At 38.0% G+C, this 22196-nt stretch overlaps 1 protein-coding gene across 1 annotated transcript in view; it reads left to right on the forward strand.

Moving 5' to 3' along the window:
- The window catches only part of neurl1b.S (neuralized E3 ubiquitin protein ligase 1B S homeolog), a 57632-nt gene that overhangs the window by 24064 nt on the left and 11372 nt on the right, over nt 1–22196 (forward strand). Inside the window, exon 2 of the mRNA XM_018256141.2 lies at nt 18271–18831. Within this exon, the coding sequence (XP_018111630.1) occupies nt 18271–18831 (561 nt within the window). The remainder of the gene's footprint in view (nt 1–18270; nt 18832–22196) is intronic.

Raw genomic sequence — 22196 nt, forward strand, 5'->3', positions numbered from 1 at the left:
GAAATGATTTTTTTTAATTAAGTAATAACAGAAAATAACGTATACCTTATTGTAAGATTACAGCATAAAGAAGTAAGAAGTCACCGAGGAGTTCAATAACCATGTGAAGGCATGAGACTAAGTGCTTTTATACTCATCATGGAACTCTGAAGTGATGTTTAATAGCCACATATATTACAAAAAATTCTTTGTGTCACTAAAATGATAAAGTGGTCACTAAAGTGATAAAGTGAAACATGTTTTTCATTACACTTTATAATATAAATAACTAATAATCTGTTTACAGTAAAATTGTTTCTCTATTTATGTGGTGGTAAATAGGTCCTACATGACACATATACAGGTATGGGATCTATTATCTGGAAACCTGTTATCCAGAAAGCTCTAAATTACGGGAAGGCCGTCTCCCATAGATGCCATTAAAAGCAAATAATTATAAATAAATGAAATTAAATTTCCATTTTTATCTGTAATAAAAAAAAAACGACCTTGTACTTGTGCATAACTAAGATATAATGAATCCTTATTTTAGGCAAAACAATCCTATTGGGTTATTTAATGTTTAAATGATTATTTTAGTAGACTTACAGAAATAACCCTTATCCAGGTCCCAAGAATTCTGGATAACAGGTCCCATACCTTACTGAGATTACATTTAACAAGAACTCTTCATGGCTCAAGTTAAACATATTTTCACTTTCTGATTAACTGCTGCAGTAATGCATTCAAGCAATTAACAATCACAATCCGTAATTAAATTAAATTCCAAGCGGCATTTGGCGCCGGGGTTTAGTATGATCTCTTAATCTCTGGCTGCTGTCAGAAGATGGTTTTGTATATAAATACCAGTGACAGGAATAGCTTTCTTCACACTGACTCAGTCGTTGGTATTTTATGTACATATACAACCGGACAAGGTACTGTTCAAAAGTACATTTTAAATTATACACTATGAGGTTTTTCCAAATATATCCATCCTCAGTGGCTTATGTTAAATGCACCACATGCGTAAACATAAAAAATATTATTAATCACTCCTACACTCTTTTTTTCAGTTCTTCTGCATACACTTGGCTTGCTTTGTGCAAATGCAACCAAAAAGCAATATTATTGGTAAAATGCCACCAGAGAATCCAATATATTTGCCTGGGGGGGGGGGGGGCAAATATTTGACAAGGAAATCGTTTGCCTCAGTGGGTTCCTGAGAATTTGTAAATGACCTTGGCCTGTGCATACTGCCATCACTTCATTTGCACATTCTGCCTGAACCACAGTCACCTAAAGTAAACATGATTGGGAACAGGGGCGTAACTATAGAGGAAGCAGACCCTGCGGTTGCAGGGGGGCCCAGGAGTGTAGGGGGCCCAGTGAGACCCTTATTAATTAGCAATTTTAATATATCTTGGTAAAATAGGCCAACTTATAAATATTTTGGGGCCCTAAATTGAATTTGCTATGGGGCCCAGTAACAACTAGTTACTCCACTGATTGGGAAAATGGCTGTTGAGCATTTTCATGCAGAATAGCTCCTGTTCCTGTAAATGGGAGGCAGGAGTTGCAGTTTGTAGCTCTGCACTGGCAACTGAAATACACTGGCAAAGAATATGCCCATTTGGTCTTTAGTTTGCATTCTGCATGCCAGAATTATAGAACCCAAGCGTAAGCCATTGTACCAACCAGTGTGCTGTACTCCAAATGCTTTCTACACTACATTTTGATGATGATATCCCTTTAATAAGAGCGGTCATGTGGCTATCAAGGTATGGAAGCATTTACCTTTGAATCTGTGAAGGTTGCAGCAATTTCTTTTTGTCGTGAAAAACAGGAAGTAGTTAAACGGCAGTATTTCTTTAATCTCCATCCAAGCAATCCAATATACAAGTACACCGAGTAAGCCTTTGCAGAGAATTGGCTGCCATTCAGAATGTATACAGTACTCACTATGACAATGACATGTTCCTATTACTGAGCTTTACGCTGCCTGAATGGCAGAAGTGGGAGTCTAGAGAACAGATGGTACTTATTCTCAGGCAGATGAAGAATATAGGAAACATGCTGCAAGAATTTTAGCCTTTGCTGGGGTCTTGGATCATATGGAGCAGACACATTTTTATTGTCTTATTTTTTCAGTTTATAATAGACAGGTCCGCAAAATTCTTTTTTTTTTTTGTTTTGTTTTGTTTGTTTTTCTGGATTATTCCTATTTGCACATCATCAGCCATTATGGGGATTATTGTGTTGATTATTTTCCAAGTCTGATTTCTGTTAAATATTACAGTTTAACCTATGGGTCTAAATCACTGCATTGGCCAGTTCTACTAGAATAACGTCCAGCGGAACACTTTTTCCATTGTAATTAACTGCTGTGTGACACGCCCAATGAAACACAGGCAGTATCCATGCACGAAGCCGGCCATTCTATCTTCAGTTGAGCTTGTAAGTCACTGCCAATTTATGGACCTTCTTTTGTGAAAGTAGATTACATCAGCATGTTCCCATTTTCGCCTACAGCCTTATAGAATTCCCATACCTCAAATTCAATTTTATTTAACAAAGCAAGCATCAGCTGATCTTGTCACATTGCACTATAAAAGTCTCCATGTGGCACTAGCCATGCAGTATATGACTTGCAGCTGGATTGCACGTGAAGCTCTCTAAAAGCATGGTCATAAAGAAACGTACCATTATATGAGTGGATAAGAAAGTTTAGGAATGCTATGACTGTTGTACAAGGAATACTGGTTACATGTTCCATCTCCTTGCCAGTGAACATAATGTGTAATCATTTATTATGCCTTGGGTATTTGGCTCATTCGTGACTCAGAAAATGTATCATTAATATAAGAAGGGAAGATTATTCGTTTTGCAAAGCAATTCTACCAAAAATACTTTATCTGATGAACAAGATATTGTAATATGTAAATACAGAATCTCCTTGACGGCAAACGGTTTGGGTGTTCAGAAATGCCAGGGTAATAGAGTATAAACAGCAGCAACAGCAGCAAAGCCCCAGTTAAAAAAAAAAAACGAAACGTGAAAGGTAAAATTCTGTCATTCAAAAATTAATCAATTTACTGTTCAATACTTATAAGTGGCCGCTATGTCCTCACACAAGCTACTGCTCGGTTTCTCTGCCGTTGTAGGTCCATGGTACAAGATTGGAGAGCGACTTTGTAAGGAAGGAGCACACCTATACATCGGCAGTTGCCTTTTGATCCATTTATTGCAGTAAAAAGTATGAAAGGTCTCTCCATTTATTGCAGTAAAAATAGCACAAGCTTTCAGGGAGTGCCCCCTTCACCTGAGGAAGGGGGCACACCCCAAAAGCTTGTGCTATTTTAGCTGCAACAAGTAGATTAAAAGGCAATTACTGATGTATAGGTGTGCTTCTTCTATACAAAGTCGCTGGATAGGATTTGGCTTGGGAGCAGCCAATGAAGTGAATCAAGTAAGTGGTATTCGGAACAGATTGTGTTTTTGGACAAGATTGGAGAGACCTTTCATAGTAGAGCCCACTGCTTCTATTTGCTGGGTGATACCCACCCACAGCACATGGAAATGAGAAAATTATGATTGAAAATCCTTTTGTTCCAAAGTTCTCCATCACAGGACAGTTACAGTTAAAATGCCCTTTGTCCTTGAAGACTTACAGACAAAATAAAAATGATATCGCAAGATCCTCTTGAAATTGGTGAAATGTGACTTTGGAGTAATCAATGCAAGGCTAGTTTGGTCTTTCAAGTGTAATTCAAAATGCAATACCCCACCCAGTCTCTGGGCTCAGCTCCTCCATTGTTTCTAGCAACTGCTAAGATTGTTACATATAAATTTTTAATAATAATGTTGGAAGGAGCCCAAAATGCCACTATTTAGGCTTTTGGGACTTGTATTGGGCTAACTATTTTCATGTAGCACATGTCTGTGTACCAGATCATCTTAAAATCATAATGTCCTACATGGGAAATCTATTGGGTCTTAAAAACCCTTGGCAGCCCATCCAACCCCTTGGCTAACAGCTGGACAGTGCTGCAAGCCAGGTCAAAATGTTGACTAAATAAATCTTCTCTGATATTTAGTCTCAAGTCTGTGGTTACTTTATGTTGGCCTGGTGTATAGCTTTCCATCGGCTTGTATCCAGAAAGCTACTGGCAGGAAAACCAAAGCGTGTGAGTGAAACCTCCCAATTTAATAATAACATTTTTAGTAATAATACTAATATGTTGAGTCTTATTTGGCCTGGCAGAAGGTCACAAACATAAGAGTCCACATAATTAAAGTCAGTAAGTTTGTCTGGTTTTGGGATCAGTTAACTTTTATTTCATTACAGCCTTCTCTTTAAGACATGCTTATTGAATATATTACCATGCTATGTGCTGTTTGGTTATACTCAATATACTAGGGTTTATGAATTTCAAGTACACAACAGGACGGGAAATGAGACTGCATTTTTATTGATATATTGGTATATCTCAGCCAGAACTGAAGCTAAAAATGCCAATGCACTAGCGTAAAGTTTCAGCTTCTCAATAGCAGCAATAATCCAGGACTTCAAACTTGTCAAATGGGGCCACCATCTTGGAAAGTGTCTGCGACACTCACATGCTCAGTTGGCTCTGAACAGCTAAGCTTAGGGGTCACAATTTATCAAGCAGAAAATTTGCCTTTAATATAAGCTGATGCTACAGGGCTGATTATGAAATTCTGATGCTAGTTGTACTGGTTTCTGTGCTGCCATGTAGTAATTATCTGTATTAATTACTAATCAGCCTTATATGGTGACATTTATATTCTGTATATACTGTATATTGTGAGTGGGTCCCTAAGCTCATTAACTGACAGCAGCACAGAGCACGTGCAGTAAATCAGTAGAAAAGAAGATGGGGAGCTACTGGGGCATCTTTGGAGACTCAGATCTTCCCTGGTTAAAGGCTGTGGTTTCCTTGGGGTGGTACAGAACCCCAAAGCATAATATTCAGCATTTCTAGCCTACTTCTATAGTTAAGCTTTAGTTCTCCTTTAAACACATTTTTTCTCTCTTACCAAAAGGAAAACCGGACACTTTTGTTAATGTATTCGGATACTGTATAGAGAATTTCCCATGCTCGCAGCTTCTTCCAGAAAATAGTCATCATTAGTTATTGTAAAAGGCTCCAGTGGCAGGAATTTTGACGTATTTCTGATGCACTGCATCTGGACCCTGTTCTTCTTTAAAATCTAAAAGATCTTAGTGCTGTTGTCTGGAATAAAAATCCCTTTCTCTGCAGTGTGGATGATTTTTTCCATCCAGTGTATTATAAGAATACATTGAGCTAAGGTGTTCCGTAATGCCTGATATGACTCTCAGGTGGCTTTCAGGTTATATAAGGTTATAATGTGAGTAAGATGTATTGAGCAAGGAGAGCACTGCATTCTTTCCTTTAAGCTCCAGTTGCATAATGACATTATATCATTTTATATGCCATGAATGAAAAAAAACTACCAGCCTGCCTTTATATAATATATTTGCAAAGTTAATCTTTAGATATAACAAAAGTAAAGGTTATATAAATATTTATGGAGCTTTATCTTTTTGTGTTGATGGCATGTTATCTTAGGAAATAGCAAAACATATGAACTTGGTTACTTTGGCAATAAAATTTCCTGAGATACCGCAGGATCAAGGCCTTTGAGGAAAGTGAAAATCAAGTATTCCCCTTAATACATATTTAGTTGAAGCAATCTACTGGTGTACCATTTTAATTGATCCAAGTATTGTTCATTTGATTAAACAAGGTCGTAGATAATAAAAATATGGTGTTCATTACAGCCTTAGGCTGGTTAAAAAGAGAGAAGAAAGGAAGATGGCGGCAAGGAGCTTCTACAAAATACCCCGGGCCTGTGTAGTTTTTAACAAACAGGAGCACTGGTCTGTGGTATCAGGGTAGCGATTATAATCAATGGGGGGTGGCTAACATTTTAGCACCTCCAGTGAATATGCAGTTTATTATGTTTTAACCTCCAGCCAACTATATGATCACCATAGGGCCTATGTCGACCCATCAGGTGAGTAAGCAGCGGATTATTCAAGAGGTAAAAGCCAGTGTATGACAAGCTTTACTGCAATAAAAACCAGGGCTTCTCCTTCAAGGAAAATATATATATAGTATACAAGTAGTTTGTTAAATAGTTTTTATTTTTTGAGCTACAGGTCCTTGAATATTCTTGTTTGCCTATGGACTAATTCCACGTGAAGACTGTTGCTAATTATAAGCAATCATTAAAAAGAGAATATTCTAGTTTTCATTACTGCCAGGATTTCACTGTGTTCGGTAACATTGATTATGCACAGTGTAAGGTATTGTTCATCTTAGCAGTAGTAATTAAAAGAGATTATTTGTTATATAAGATTCCAGAAAGTCTGAATAGAGGCTTCTTGCCATAAGTGTTGCCCAGACTGGGTTAGTCAGCTCTTTTGCTTCCAAGACCATAAGCAATTTTTTCACTTATTTAAATGGAAAGAGAGACATGGGGACATTTCTTTAAAAACATATATTTAGGGGGTTATTTATCGAAGTCCGAATTTATCTCGATATTTTCTGCTACAAACTCCGATCAAATCCGCTCTGATTTTTTTGCACTTATTTATTATTACATTTTTCCGAAATTTTGCTTTGCAGGGAAAAAAAATAACCGAAACACCGAAAACTTCGGGGTATTGCACGAAACCCAGCGCCTATCAAAAAATCATTGGGACTTCTACCATTGATTTATATGCAACCTCAACAGGTCTGAGATGCCGGATTTTCTGATTCAGACTTTTCCATCCTCGGGGTTTAATAAATTCCGATTTTTTAAAAGTCCAATTTTATAAAAAAAATATTACGAAATTTTTCGTCATTTTTGCATTCGAAGTTTAGTAAATAACCCCCTTAGAGTTTGTTTTTTTGTTTATTCTAACAACTATACATGGTAAGGACTCATATAGGGCACATTCTCTACCACTCTTCTGCATGCCACTACAACCATGAACTTCAGAAGGAAGGTTCCATTACAGATACAGGTATGTTATCCAGAATGCTCGGGACCTGGGGCTTTTTGGATTACAGATGTTTCTACAATTTGGAGCTTCATACCTTAAAGGGATACTGTCATGGGAAAAAAATTTTTTTTCAAAATGAATCAGTTAATAGTGCTGCTCCAGCAGAATTCTGCACTGAAATCCATTTCTCAAAAGAGCAAACAGATTTTTTTATATTCAATTTTGAATTCTGACATGGGGCTAGACATTTTGTCAATTTCCCAGCTGCCCCATGTCATGTCATGGCATCCCTAGTGAAAATGTATATAATGCCATAGATAATTTTGGAACAATGACTGAAAGGGGTGTTTTCAATCCCTTTGGTCCTCTTAGCAACAACTAAATTGAACCCTAGGGTTTGACAGTTGAATCAACTTAGACACATCTCTATGCTATCTGATATTTGAAAAGCTCATCCAATAAGAATACTATCAGTAATGTTAACAGGCTATTGTTGTCCTTACATGTGGTCTACAACTAAAGCTGGCCATAGATGTAAAGATCTTTAAAAGATCTTTTCGTTATTGTGAGACCACGATTATCTCGAAATGATCGTTTAAATATACGATTTGTCCATCAACTAAAAAGACCATTTCAGGAGATATTGCTAGGAAAACTGAAGGTAGCTCCCTGCTTGGCCCTGCAAACATAGATAGATTGCACTGGGACCGATAAAAATTGTTTGATAGATTTCCTGACGATGTCAGAGGAAAAATCGTAAGACGTACGATCGTTCAATTCCCACTAACCGCACGATAATTTGATGGATTGGTCGGATTTCACTAAAGCGGTCATTCACCAAAGAAAAATCTTTACGTCTATGGGGACCTTAACTCTCATGTCTGATGCTTTTGGTAAAATCAACAGTGTACAGTCCTGTTTGTGGCTACAGAGTAGTTGTGGTGAAAATTTATGACATAACTGCTTTTCTTGATATACCGCATACAGTTTTTCTATTAGAAGGGTGGATCATGTTCAGCTTTACAAGCAGCATTTTCCATTGTTCCATTTTCACACCCACCACTCTAATATTGTTATCCTTGTGTTGGTGTTATTGGCACAATGCAACCTATTTAGTTATAATGTGAAGAAGAGATCTGTTCCTTAATGGGACTTTCCATGTGGAAGCCATAATCCAGAGGCCAAGTACATTTTTATATTCCTTCCTCTGTTTTCCTCTTGTACATATCACCTCCCAGACAATACTGCTTTTTGTTTGTCTGTGTCTTTAGGGTATTTTGGCTGATTAACTGGGATTGACCACAAGTATTCAGTTAGTCATTCCTTCCCAGTTTACGCTGCTCCCTTCTATACACAGGAGCCCGTAGAGGTTCAGTGCAGTCGATGCTGGGAGGATTTTGAATGCTGGAATTGAATGTGAAAAAGGTGATAATGCATAAACACATTTTCTTTCCATTTCCAGCGACATATTTTGTATAAGAAACAGTTTAGAAAAAGAATAGTAGCTGACTAAATAAATACAGGCTAATCCGATTAACATATGTATCCATGTATATTTGCAATTTTGTCATAAACTAGGCTTGCAATACATTTATTGGCATTATACCAAATTAAGACACATCTGGTTTTATGCTTAAGACTTGCAGCCTGGAAAGTATTTATGTAGAGCAGTATTTGCATAAACCAAAAAGCAACTGTTGGTTTTGTATTTGTTCCATAGAAGGTCCAATTTTGAATCTTCTAGTTGGTATCGTCATTTTTTGTGATTTTTTTTCCATAAATATTCATGTAGATCAGTAAAGAAAACTAGTTAATATGGTATCTATTTTATATTACCACATAGTCTACCTAGCAATATTCATAAATATGTATGTTCTACTTTAGACACATGAGTAAAGATGTAATATGGAACCTGCTGTACTTTGCGTTGCCTATAAATAATAGTCATTAATTTACATGTCATGGCTCCTTTGGTAACATTTGAATTTTATTCAATTGTTTACGTTTTCAGAGAATTGATGTTTGGAATGTCATAAATACGTTCTTAGTATCTTTAACACATCAGCATATGATGGTCTGGCCAGTTTTTGACCATACTACATGTTAAAGCCCGTTTGACCTAGTTCTTGATGGACATTGAACCAATACTTATTAGCAAACTGTACTACAACAGATTGGTGAGACTTTACCCAAATTGACGGATTGTGACAATTGGATCATGGGCCTTTGTTTTAAGTTTCAAGGATCATTTATTTATTTTTTTCATTGAAATGCATCAACTTTACGATCTGTGGCACCCTGCTAATTGATATGTTGTATGTATGTTATGCTACTACATAAACTGTCCTCATTGATCTGCCTGTTCATTTATATGTTTGCAGGCTGGATACAGATTAAGTGCCATCTTACTTTCCTAGTGTAGATGACAAATATCCTATTTACCAGATTTGCAAGATTGATTATATTTAATGATGTCAGATGAAGAACTCTGAGGTCCCCTGGAGCAGGCTGGGGGCCATAAAAATTCCTTAAAGGTTAATAAATAAGCACCCAAGTGAATGGTTACCAAAACACCAGCAGATGCAACTTTCTGAATTTGAATGTACTCTACTAATTTTCATCAGCTAGGCTGATTTTGCGAGGGGACATAGTTGCTGCCTATTGATCATTCCATTTCCCAGTGTTGGTATGTGGCCCTCATTGGAGATTGGCAGCTGATACTCACTATTTTGGCTGCAACCATACGGAAGCTATAGGATTCTCAATCACCACAAGAAAGTTGATTGGACCTTGTCCAAGCCTAATGAATAGGACGTTTGCTTTGATTGCAGTTAGACCAGTTCTTGGGAAATCGAATGTAACTTCTTAGGCCAGCTAACTAAAAACCATGTGTATTAGCATGACTTCTGTTAAATTAGATGTGATTTCTGTATCAGTGGCCATTCTGCTGCATCTTACCTCTAAGATTAGTCCAAACTTGCCGGAATGGAGGTAAAACTTCTAGGGATGCACCGAATCCACTTTTTTGGATTCGGACGAACCCCCTGAAATCCTTTGTGTTTTCCATAGTCGCCCGAAGTTGCCTCAGTGAGGCAACTATAGAAAATGCATCACCGCGTGTGCTTTAGCGCAGGCGACTTTTCATTATAGCCTATGGGAAAACACGCTGAGGCAGTTCAGGGTGATAGAAGACGAGGCAATTAGTCGCCAGGCGACCGAATCTCCTCGTGTGTCCTTACCCTGAAATGCCTTGTTTCTAATCAAACAATAACATAGTTTATGGGGTTATTCATCAAAGTCCGAATTTATCTCAATATTTTCTGCTACAAACTCAGATCAAATCTGCTTGGGTTTTCTACGCTTATTTATAATTACATTTTCCCCACAAAAAAAGATTTTCACGTTTTTTACGGATTTTTCAACAGATTTTCAAGATTTTGAAAAAAATGACAAAAACTTAGGGGGTATTGCAGGAAACCCAGCGCACATCAAAAAATCATTGGTACTTCTCCCATTGATTTATATGCAAGTTCGACAGGTCTGAGATTCCGGATTTTCTGTTTCGGACTTTTCCATCTTCGGGGTTTAAAGGGGACCCGTCACCCAAAAAAATTATTCCAAATCCTATTTTATCACATTAGTCAAGCAAAATTAACTTTAATTACACTATATAAATTATTTGAATCTTGTTTCCTTCAGTCTGGGAATTCACAATTATAACAAGCAGGCAGCAGCCATTTTGTGGACACTGTTATTAAGACAAGCCTTGCAACATCTCAGAATCTTGTTTGTGCACCAGAATGGGGGACCCGATGTCCATCCCCATGCCCTGGCTACACAATTAAATGGTAAAGAGAAAGGTGGAATGTGGGGAGAGCAGTGACATCTAGGAAGTGCTGAATGGAAAGTGAAAGTAATTGTCTGCCCCGCCTCTATGCCCATGGCATAGAGGAGGGGCAGACAATATTTGATTGACAGCTGAGATTTTTAAATGTGCTTACACCAGCTATGAATGCTTTAATAAAAAATAGAAATTGGATTGCATGTTTAATTTGAAAAGGACTTTTATTACACAGATTTTTTTGTCTGGGTGACAGGTCCACTTTAATAAATTCAGAAAAATTTGTGATTTTTTTAAAAGTCAGATTTTATTAAAAAATCACGAATTTTTCATGATTTTTGCATTCAAAGTTTAGTGAATAACCCCTTTGTGTTACTGTCTCGTGTAATGGTACACAGGGCACATTTAAAGTTTCATATTCCAGTAGGCCAAAAGTGTGGTGCTAAAGCTCTAAAATTGCGTGTGATGTGGTGCAAACTCTAAAATTGCTCAATAAGTCACTGCTGCCATTTATTTTTAGGAGATAGTTGTACAGTATATGCATTTTATCCTACTTCTTTTGAATTGGGTGATATTCAGCTATTATATATAAGTCCCTATAAGATGTTCACATTATGTGCTATAATAGCTTCTAAACTCAATGCTTCCTTGTAAATCTGTTCACATATAAAGTAAATGTTGTTGAAATCTCTTTAATCTACTTCTTATCAGAGACCACGTCTACTAACTGGTACTTAGTAAAGGAAAATCTATACTTCTGCAATCTTATCAGCACGGCAATATTAATTCACTACAAGTATGTCGAGATTGTGAGAACAAGCAAGGACTTGTTTTAGTCTCATTTAATATTTCCCTTTATTATTTGCTGGGAAAAGCTAAACCAGAATGTGATAATTGTATTAAACAACATCCTGTCCTTTCCTATGGCCTGTGTTAATTATTTATTTGAGCTGGAGTGAAAACAGAAAGGAAAGATTGCAGTTTTTTTTATTAAATCCATATGCCGTGCATCTATTACATAGAATAGCAGTTATAAAGTCAGTAGCTGACTAAAGGAAAACATTTCGCGTGCATAGTTGGCCTATTTCTTAAAAAAAACACACCTGCAGACAGGTTAAAGGAGAACCAAACTCTAAAAATGAATATGTTAAAAATGTAAAATTTTACATACTGAACCTGTTGTACCCATCTGTGACACTCAAATGCTCCTTGTGCTGTGAGCAGCTGTTGAGAAGCTAAGCTTAGGGATTGTCGCAAATTTACAAGCAAAAAATTAGGTTTGTCTTAGGTTTGTCTGCAGCAAAGATGGGGAGCTACATGGGCATCTTTGGAGATATAGCACTCACATAGTTTTATTAAGCCACAGACTGGTTTGTGATCAAGCTCAGTGCCACTAGCAAACGGAAAGATATGCCACCCGCAATTTTTTGACCCGGCTGCCATTGACATCGTATGCATTTTCTTTGAGAACATTATCAGAGAAAACAAGTTAGTTCATTTCAACAACAGACGAAAGAACGCAGTAAAGCTGTCCATTGTTCACTTATCGCTGTAGATAAAACCTGTTGTGCCGTATTAGAGATTAAGCTGCTATTCCATTTGCTGACATTTCTCTTTCTCCTTATAATTGCATTCAGAAAAAACTCAAACAATTCCCCTTGAAATGCCATCTGATATTACGACTTTGCTGTCTTAATTTTACATATCTACAAACTAAAACTTTTATCGGTGCCTGATCATATCATATGCAAATAATTATTTAGCTTGCATGGTAAAGCGTAAACTCTTTATTTCTTCCTTCCTCTTTGAACAAAAACAATTTAATAATTTTTCCCCACTCTGTAACTCAGAAACCAATCATTTGGGGGCAATGAGACTTGCACATAACTATGCTGATTGCCACTGGGGCCACATAAGCCAAAATCACCCAAGCCATGCACCCTAACACTCACAAGTGCACTTGTATGCACCATCACTGTAACTGTTGGGATTTGTAATTTTAATTGATTTGACAATTACTGTTGTTTTTGTCACAAAAGTCAAAACACTGAAACTAAGGACATATTATGGGTTTCCACTGGTGGTGTCAGCTGTCAGAAGAAGCACCCAATTAGTAATGCGCAAATTTGTCCTGAAACGCAAATTTTGATGCCCGCGTCAATTTTGCCGCCCACATTAAAGTCAATGGGTGTCCGAATAATTTTGATGCGAGCAACTATTCAGACAAGCATCCAAATTTTGTGGACGCTGGCAAATTTTCGCTGCAGTTTCGCAAATTTATTCACCGGCAGCCAAATGCGGAGATTCCCCGCAAATTCACGCCTGCCGAATTTATTCGCCCATCACTACACCCAATTACTTTTCATGCTGCCTGACATTCACATTATTGGATAATGTCTGTAGCTGCTCATAAAAGCTGGATTTGAACCCAAAAAAAATCACATTTGCATGTTTTTAACTTAGAACCCACCCCTGTCGCCAACTATAACAGGCCTATTCTATTCAGGACAAGAGCAGACAGCAGAGACTGGTATGGAGACTTTCTGCACATGGAGAAATGTTATCATTCGACATACTGTAAGGCTAAGGCGAGACAATAGTTTATGTCTCATGGTTTATGAGGAATAAACCATTTAGCTCATGTTATGAATAAGGGCCTAGCTAATCTAGGAGTTTTTCTTTATTATTAGGGATCAAAGACAAAAGTATAATTGAACATGGTGGACAATTAATTGACACCAGTCATCAAAATTAGATATATGCAACTGTAAGTGAAGGATGGTAGGAATGAATTGATGTTTTAGCCCTATACCCTCTCTAAAAATGCATGAAGCAGATCACAAGCCATCTTTCTCAGTTTATGCATCAACCCCACCTATCGTAGGTATAAATCTGCAACAAACCCATTTTGAGAAACTATTTCCCCTTAAAAATTCTGTAGATTTGCATTTTAATTTATTATTAACAGTTTCTGCTCACAATTTCTGTGACCTGCGCTACTTTATTCTGCGTTTACTTGTGGAGACGAGATGTTGAGTGATTGTGGTGCTGTACACACTGTACATGCTGTAGCAGTTCCCTGTTCAGAGGGAATTGTTTGCACGCAACAAACACACAGCAAGTAAAGTATTTTTACCCTGTCGAATTGATGTGACCTTATTAGAAGCCCAGAGCTCCCACTGTAACTGAATTGCATGGAGCTTTGCAGAACAAGTTTAGAAATAGTGCAGTTTGGCTCCACCCCCTAGACTTTTTCTGTCCCCATCCATTTTCAGTCATGTGAGGAGATCTAAAAATACCGTCATCACCAACTGACCTTACACAGCCCTTACCCCCTGTGTACCCCGAATAACACTGAAACCTTCCGCACCAAAATAATCGTGTGTTTGACAGCAGAGAATAAATCTTCCAGTTAAAATAGTCATGGCACCTAGCAATGAGACAGGACAGAGAGAAATGGCTTCTGTGTGAGGACTCCATTCAGCCTGACAAGGAGATAAATGATTGTGCAAAGGAAAGAGTTCAAGCAGTTTTCATATATTTGAAATTTAAATAAGGTTTTATACTTACCCTTTGTTTCTCATTTCTATTCATGTGTTTTCTTCATCTTTTTCTTCTTACGCATGCCTTTATCCCTCTTGTTTCCCCTCACACTTCAGTAGGCACACAATCAAGCCTGGAATAAACATGGCAACTCACAGACAGACCATGGACAGTGCAATGCTGATATATCTTTTTCTCTAGAGCAAACTCGCTTTTTATTCCACTTTTTCTTTTTAGAAGAGACTTTCTGAAGATACAGTATATTGCCTGCAAGATAAAGTACATAGAATATAACAGCTTTATGTGAATTATGCTCTGGGGAATATTCTCATATATATGTCCATACATATTGTTAGATAGATAGATAGATAGATAGATAGATAGATAGATAGATAGATAGATAGATAGATAGATAGATAGATAGATAGATTGATGGATAGATGATGGATTGATGATGGATTGATGATGGATTGATGATAGATAGATGATGGATAGATAGATGATGGCTTTATAGATGGATAGATTTATAGATGGATGGATAGATAGATAGATAGATATATGATAAATGGATGTATAGATAGATGATAGATGGATGGATAGATAGATGATGGATGGATGGATAGATAGATAGATATATAGATAATGGCTATATAGATAGACAGATGATAGCTGGATAGATAGATAGACAGACAGACAGATAGACAGACATAGAGATAGATAGATATAGCGATAGATAGATAGATAGATAGATAGATAGATAGATAGAATGTTATATAAGAAAGGCACAGCCTTTCTTATATAACATTGGCAATCATCATTATAACTGCACCAAATTGGCCACATTTAACTGCTTGGTTTCTGTTGTCTGCTAGAAAAGGGCAAACATTGTGCATGTTTTAGAAGCTGCTCTTCGTGCATATATAAATGTGTGAAGAATAATTACATGTATGGTATGTAACCCATTTGCAGGTGTATAGTCATTATACATTTAGTTTTAATGTTTAGCAGAGGTTTATAATCAACAACAGCACCGATGTTTCAGTCCAAGGATTTACCTGGCATTTTTAGTTGTATGCAGAAAATCAACTGATTTGAGAAGCCATCTCAGCACCCTTTATCATACTTCAGAAGTAAACATCTGCCATCCCAGTGATTTCAGTCTTCCTATAGTTCACTGAATAAAAGGGTTAAACATTTACAATAGTGGGGCACCAGAGGAAGGAAGGAAAGGCAGGGGGACCTCACGTAATGTCCAATGGGACAAATTTAAATTACCTGTTGTCTCTATAGTTTCTGCCAGACAGTCCCATGATTGGAAACAAACTCACGAATAATAATAAAGGGAAACAGTCTCAGCATATTTCCAAATAACCATTTGGATTGGCAGCAGGGTAGGGTGGGAAAGAAATCTGTTCCCCTCTTTCCAGTAACTAATTTCATAGATATTTTTCCACACTCTCACAGGCCTTACACTGACTATTGGTTGGTTTTTGACTGTAGCACATTTGAGCTTCTACTGCTTTGCTGCTACATGCCACCTGCACTTTGGCTATGTCAGATGGGGTGCATTCTGAGAAACAGGCCCAGTGTTGGACTGGCCCACAGGGATACCAGGAAAACTCCCGGTGGACCCAGGTGTCAGTGGGCCTCTTGCTTCTAACCATTTGGCCTATTTCATGGTCATTCCCTATTTCTTTAAAGGGCATAATAATGGAAGAATAGAGTATAGTATGTAGAGATAAAATACTATTAGAGATGAAAAGACTAAGAGAATAAAAAGGTTGATTGAGAAGAGGAGGAATAATAATTTGGGAAGTGGGCCCACGCTCTAAGGTTGACTGGTGGGCCCCTGGCACCCCAGTCCGACACTGAACAGGCCACTTACACTCAAATGTAATACACCTGTCAGAACGGCACACCCTTTAAATGCAATGCACTTTAACCTGATTTATCAGTGATGATATAATTTTGACAATTTTCACAATGTGATAAAAAATATTTTAAAGGAGAAGGAAAGGTAAAAAACAAATGTCTATATATTGGCCACAAAAAGGAGAACTACTTACAATAATCGTGGCTCTGTATGTCTTCCCCATTAGCTGCATTCAGAGGTCGATGTAAAACATTTTGCTAGGTGCATGGAATACAGAAGACATCCCCCCCCCGCTAAAAAAAACGGCACTATCAGGGCTCATACATGTGCAAGCCCTGCGCATGCACACATTATTGCCTTACTTCCCCCATGCGATCGATGCTAAGCAGGTCAGGTGGTGTGTGGGTGACGTTGCATGCATGACACGAGAGGTCACGAGGGAGGAATCAATTTTGCGCGTGTGCACTTTTAACGAGGAGACGAAGGATGTGACGCGTACATGGCCAACATGTCGGCCGCAAACTCAGTAACGGGGAAAAACTTCGCTGCACAGTGTAAGTTCAGGAAAGCGAATTGGCTGGTGACACTATAGCGGTTCAGGAGGGGTGCGATCAGGCAACAGTTAAAGATAGGTAATAAAAATTACCTTACCTTCTCCTTTAAATAATAAAGATAAAGAGCATATACAATGATATGCTCTGTTAAACCAAGATTTTAGAAATTCAAAGAAAACTTTCTTTGAATTAAAAGAAACCAAAGGTGCTTGTGGTTTCCTATCGTAAGCCTGCAATAAATACTGTGTACTCATGTATGTATGCATGGTTTTTATTATGACTACGACAGAATCTCAATCTTGTTTGAAATAAAATATATCTGTATCATAATAGTTTAGAATATATATATTTTTTGTTCAGTTTCAATTACCTGGAAATGTGCATTTTTTTCCTGAAGTTCCACATTGGCTGACCATGCTAACATGTTAAGGTGAGGGGTTCCCAATCTTTATTCCATGGTGCTCATTGCCAAACGAGCATATCTCTCAGTGTATGGCCACTTTAACATGTTAATGAAAGTCCAATTAGGGGATTAGGCCTAGCCACTCGCCAGTAATATACAATTTGAAAAAGATTGACGCCAATACCTTGTCTGCTACAAATGGGGGGTTCCCAATCTTTATTCCATGGTGTTCATGACACTTCACGGTGATCAAACGTTTCGGGACCGCATGGCCCTTCCTCATTGATCACTAGGGCCATGCGGTCCCGAAACTTTGATCACTGTGAAGTGTCATGAGCACCATGGAATAAAGATTGGGAACCCTCCATTTGTAGCAGACAAGGTATTGGTATCAATCTTTTACAAATTGTATATTACTGGCGAGTGACTAGGCCAGGGCCTCTACCTAATCCCCTAATTGGACTTTAACGTGTTAAAGTGGCCATACACTGAGAGATATGCTTGTTTGGCAATGTCGCCAAACGAGCGGATCTCTCCCCAATATGCCCACCTTGACGTGGGCTATTTGGTGCTGATCCGATCGTGGGCCCTAGGGCCCAACGATCGGATCATAATGAAGAGTAACAGGCGGTCAGATTGTGGGACCTTATCAACGAACAAATGCGGACACGATCCAGCGGGATTTGTAGTCTTGTCCGATCGACATCTGCCCGACTTTCGTCCACATATCGATCAGAGAGGCCGTCGGAGAGCCCCATACACGGGCCAATAAGATGACGACTGTCTGTCGGCAGCTTTTATCGGCCCATGTATGGCCACCTTTAGTTTGTAGTGCTTTGGATTTATTGGATCAAGATCTGCCCCCTGCACTGTTAACTGTTATTTGAGATCTGCTGCTCAAAAACAAAAAATTCTAAATCAGAGTGACACCAGCAATATTTTTTGATGAATGCATTATAATCTGAAGGCATAAATAGCTTCACATGTTTGTTTTTGTATAACGCTAAAGGTTTTTTTTTTTATTGTTTTCTGTTACAGACACCAGCCATCATAGCCGGGCAGGGGCCAATCGGCCTTGCTACACATTTCTTCACTGTGGCCAGGAGAGAAGACTTGTCCTCTCACGAACAGAGTCTCCACGTTTCCACTGCCAAGCCAAGGGCAAAAATATCCGCTTGGACACTTACGGAAGGAAAGCCATCCGACGCAACAGCTTTTGTAATGGAATAACTTTTACTAGTCGGCCAATTCACTTGTATGAAAAGGTCCGCCTGAAGCTGGTATCTGTACACCATGGTTGGAGTGGGGCACTTCGTTTTGGGTTTACTATACATGACCCAGCGCAAATGAAGTTAGAAGATATACCAAAATATGCTTGTCCTGATTTAGTCACCCGACCTGGGTACTGGGCCAAAGCTTTGCCCGAAAGGTTTGCTCAGCGGGATAATATCCTGGCATTTTGGGTTGACCGACATGGAAGAGTCTTCTACAGTGTGAATGATGAGGAGCCCATATTATTTCATTGTGGGGTGAAAGTCTCCAGTCCTATCTGGGCATTGATTGATGTATATGGGATCACTCAAGAAGTTCAGCTACTAGGTAAATCATATTTGTTTTTCTGTCTCGTTTGCAAATGCAAGATACATTGTTTCGGTCTCACGGGTCTATTTCCTCATTTATTACACATTATGTTTGGTTACAGTAAGACAACAATGTATAGCTTATTATATGACTTCAATTGGAGTAGACTCTCGCACACCCGTTGTGCAGATATTTGGCTTTGCTCGGTGCACAGTGATTGGAGGATACGGCAACCTCCTAATTGGTTTGCCCTTAAAATGTTCATCCACACCTGTATGTATTATGCTTGACAAAGGGGCGGAGCCCCGAAACGTTGCACCACCGCAGTAAAACTTTTGCAAGGGCTTGCCCTGCACACACATGTCTCGTGTGCTAGTGTGGTCTTGTCTATATAGCTTATTATATGACCAAAGTGGCATGTTTCCATTAATCATATTTTATTTATATTGCATTATCTATAACATTTCTAAAAATGTATACTAATAATGTATTGAAGTGATACTGGCATATTCCTGTAATTGCTAGTGAACATGTCAGTGTAGCTGACTAATAAGTGTTGCATGCTTCTTGTGCCACAATTTACCCTCCAGTCTGACACTCTGTACAGGCCACACAAAATCAGACCAATCTGGTTATAAGCCATGACATCCTTTAGTCTCTCAGTTTAGCTAGACCCTTGTGTATGACCCTTGGGCTATGGGAAGGTGGGTTAAGGTGCCGTGCAAAATAAGCATATAGTGCTTGTTTGTAGTGAGACATTCCTGTTCTTAAGGTGCATGTCATCAATTTAATTTGGTCCTTATTGTTCATCTCTTGATGTTTTTTTATTTCAACAAGACTTACACTTTTTTTGTGAAATTAAGTAATCCTCCTGTATACACTTAGAGGCTTGTATTCCTCAGTTATATACATCACAGTAAATTAAGAGAGCAAACTATTTTAAGTGCCCTGCCATTAGCTACTTGTGTCTTGCATGAGGTTCTGTGACTGAGCTGTTTACTTCAATGGCTAGAGGCAAAGTAGATTGAATAAGGCTTCCTTTTATCTTGTGAAGCATTACCTCTTGCCAACTGTGTACTGTTCATCATGGATCTCATGTTAACCCCCTTTTCCACTGGCCGTCATTGATGCTGCCTACTGTATATCTTGTATCTCCCACAAGAGACTCTTTAGTGCCTCTTACATTGCATTCCTGTGTTATCGAGCAAGGTTTTTAGAAAGTCCAGCACTTGACCCTCCAGAGAAACACCAGCATCCCATCTTATCAGCGACTAAAGGAGTGTTCTAATTCATTTTAAAGATCTTGGAAACTTCCAACCACTAAGAAAAATAGGGTCAACAAATTACCTCATTGAAATAAAAGGCTGATGCATTTTGGCTTTCATCTTGGTTGACGGTTGACCCCTTAGAGAGTGAAAAGCCTGGATGAACAGTTATTTTTTTGGTTTGAGGTTTGCAGCTGATGTTTCTTTTAGAAATTAACTGCTTTTACGTGTAGCAATGTTACTTTGATCGCCCTGATTTTATATTTTCTGAAGGACTATTAACTTTCTACAGGGCCTTTTCTCTACTTCTTATTGCTTCTGACTTCCTTATTACTTCATTTTCTGTACTTTGTTTATGACTCACCTTCTCCCTGTATGAGAGATGTCCAGTCGTATTTTAAACAAATAAATCAAAACTAGCATTGACGCATCAAGAGATAAATGCAGAGAAAGAATATTCTGAACCTGTATTAATCTATCATACATACTTTGTAGTTTGTTTATGTGCAGTTTAATGGGTCATGTCACATATCTAACGGATGAGATCTCTGGGGATGAAATAATAAATACAATTTTACATGTGAATATTGCATAGGTATAGGATCTATTATCTGGAATGTACCAGATAAAGATTTTTTCCATAATTTGGATCTCCATTCCTTAAGTCTGCTAAAAATCATTCATTAAACCGAATAGGATTGTTTTGCCTCTAATAATGATGACCTATATCTCAGTTGGGATCAAGTACAAGGTACTGGTTTATTATTACAGAGAAAAAGGAAATCATTTTTAAAAACTCTAATTTAATAATTATTTAATTTAAAAATTATTTGATTAAAATATAGTCCGTGTGAGATGGCATTCCTATAATTCAGAGCTTTCTGGGATAAGGTATCCCATAACTGGACTTTAAAGGAGAAGGAAAGCCTTCTTCCACTTAGGGTTGCCAAATGGCCAAAAGGCACCCCCAAGTGATTGTATTTACTTACCTGAAACCCTGTTCTGGTTCTCCTATTAGCAGAAAACTGTCTGCCCCCGGGTTATACCAGTGAGCACCACGGAGAGCTTCTCTTTTGTTTACCTATGTGCGGCTGCACATGCGCAGTAGAACAAAAAGCCGAACTTTAACTAAAAAGTCGCCTTTTTCGTTCAACTGCGCATGCATCTGCCCCGGGAAATTTGAAGAAAGAAGAACCCGGAAGAGGATCGCTCACTGGAATAACCCCCGGTTTCAGCTAAGTAAATACATTCACTTGGCACCCCCAAGTGCACGAAGCCTTTCCTTCTCCTTTAATGGTTCAGTGCTGCTATACTGTTAGTTCTACTCTTTATCTTTGCCATATCTTTTTAGGCAAATTGGGGAAGATTTATCAAGGGTCGAACAGTAAATTCGAATTTTCGAGTGTCAAAATTCACACGTGCAAATTTTAATCCCCCTATTCAAATGTAAATTCGAATGCAAGCTTTATCACATCCTGACCATGGAAACAGTCCTAATTCGAATATTTGCCACCTCCATTCATAACCTTCCTGACATTTGAGGGTTTTTTGGAGAAAAACTCGATTTGTACGTATCGAATATGAGTTGAATTTTCAGGTCAGAACCATTCAATCAAATATCAGACATTCAAATTTTTTCTTAAATAACCTTCCCAGTCGAATTATGAGTATATTCGAATTAAATAAAAAATTCACATGAATCTGAAATTGACCGTTGCTAAATGTGAGATATTCAGGACCCATTAGGCAGTGCATATGTAAATTTTAATGCCTGGAGCTTTCTGGCAACCGTGCATATGTCCATTGCTCATTTAAAAATCAATCCCCAACAGGTCACTTGTTTCATTAAAGCCTTTGATAAAGGTTGCCTCATCAGAACAATCATGGCTGCTTCCAGTTATATAAAGAAATGAATACACGGATGAAAAATTGCAACATGCCCAGTCCCCTAATATTTTGCTAAATACTTATAGACAGTTAGTAACCCGAAGAAACTGTTACAAACTTTTTAATTTTGTTCGAACTGCTGACATTTTAAAGAAAAACTTTGGGTTTGTTTTCTGTTTTGTTTTGAAACCTATTTTACTCTTTTTTTCACATATATTTAATGTTCACCCT

This window comes from Xenopus laevis, chromosome 3S, assembly GCF_017654675.1.
Source record: "Xenopus laevis strain J_2021 chromosome 3S, Xenopus_laevis_v10.1, whole genome shotgun sequence".
Taxonomy (NCBI): Eukaryota; Metazoa; Chordata; class Amphibia; order Anura; family Pipidae; genus Xenopus; species Xenopus laevis.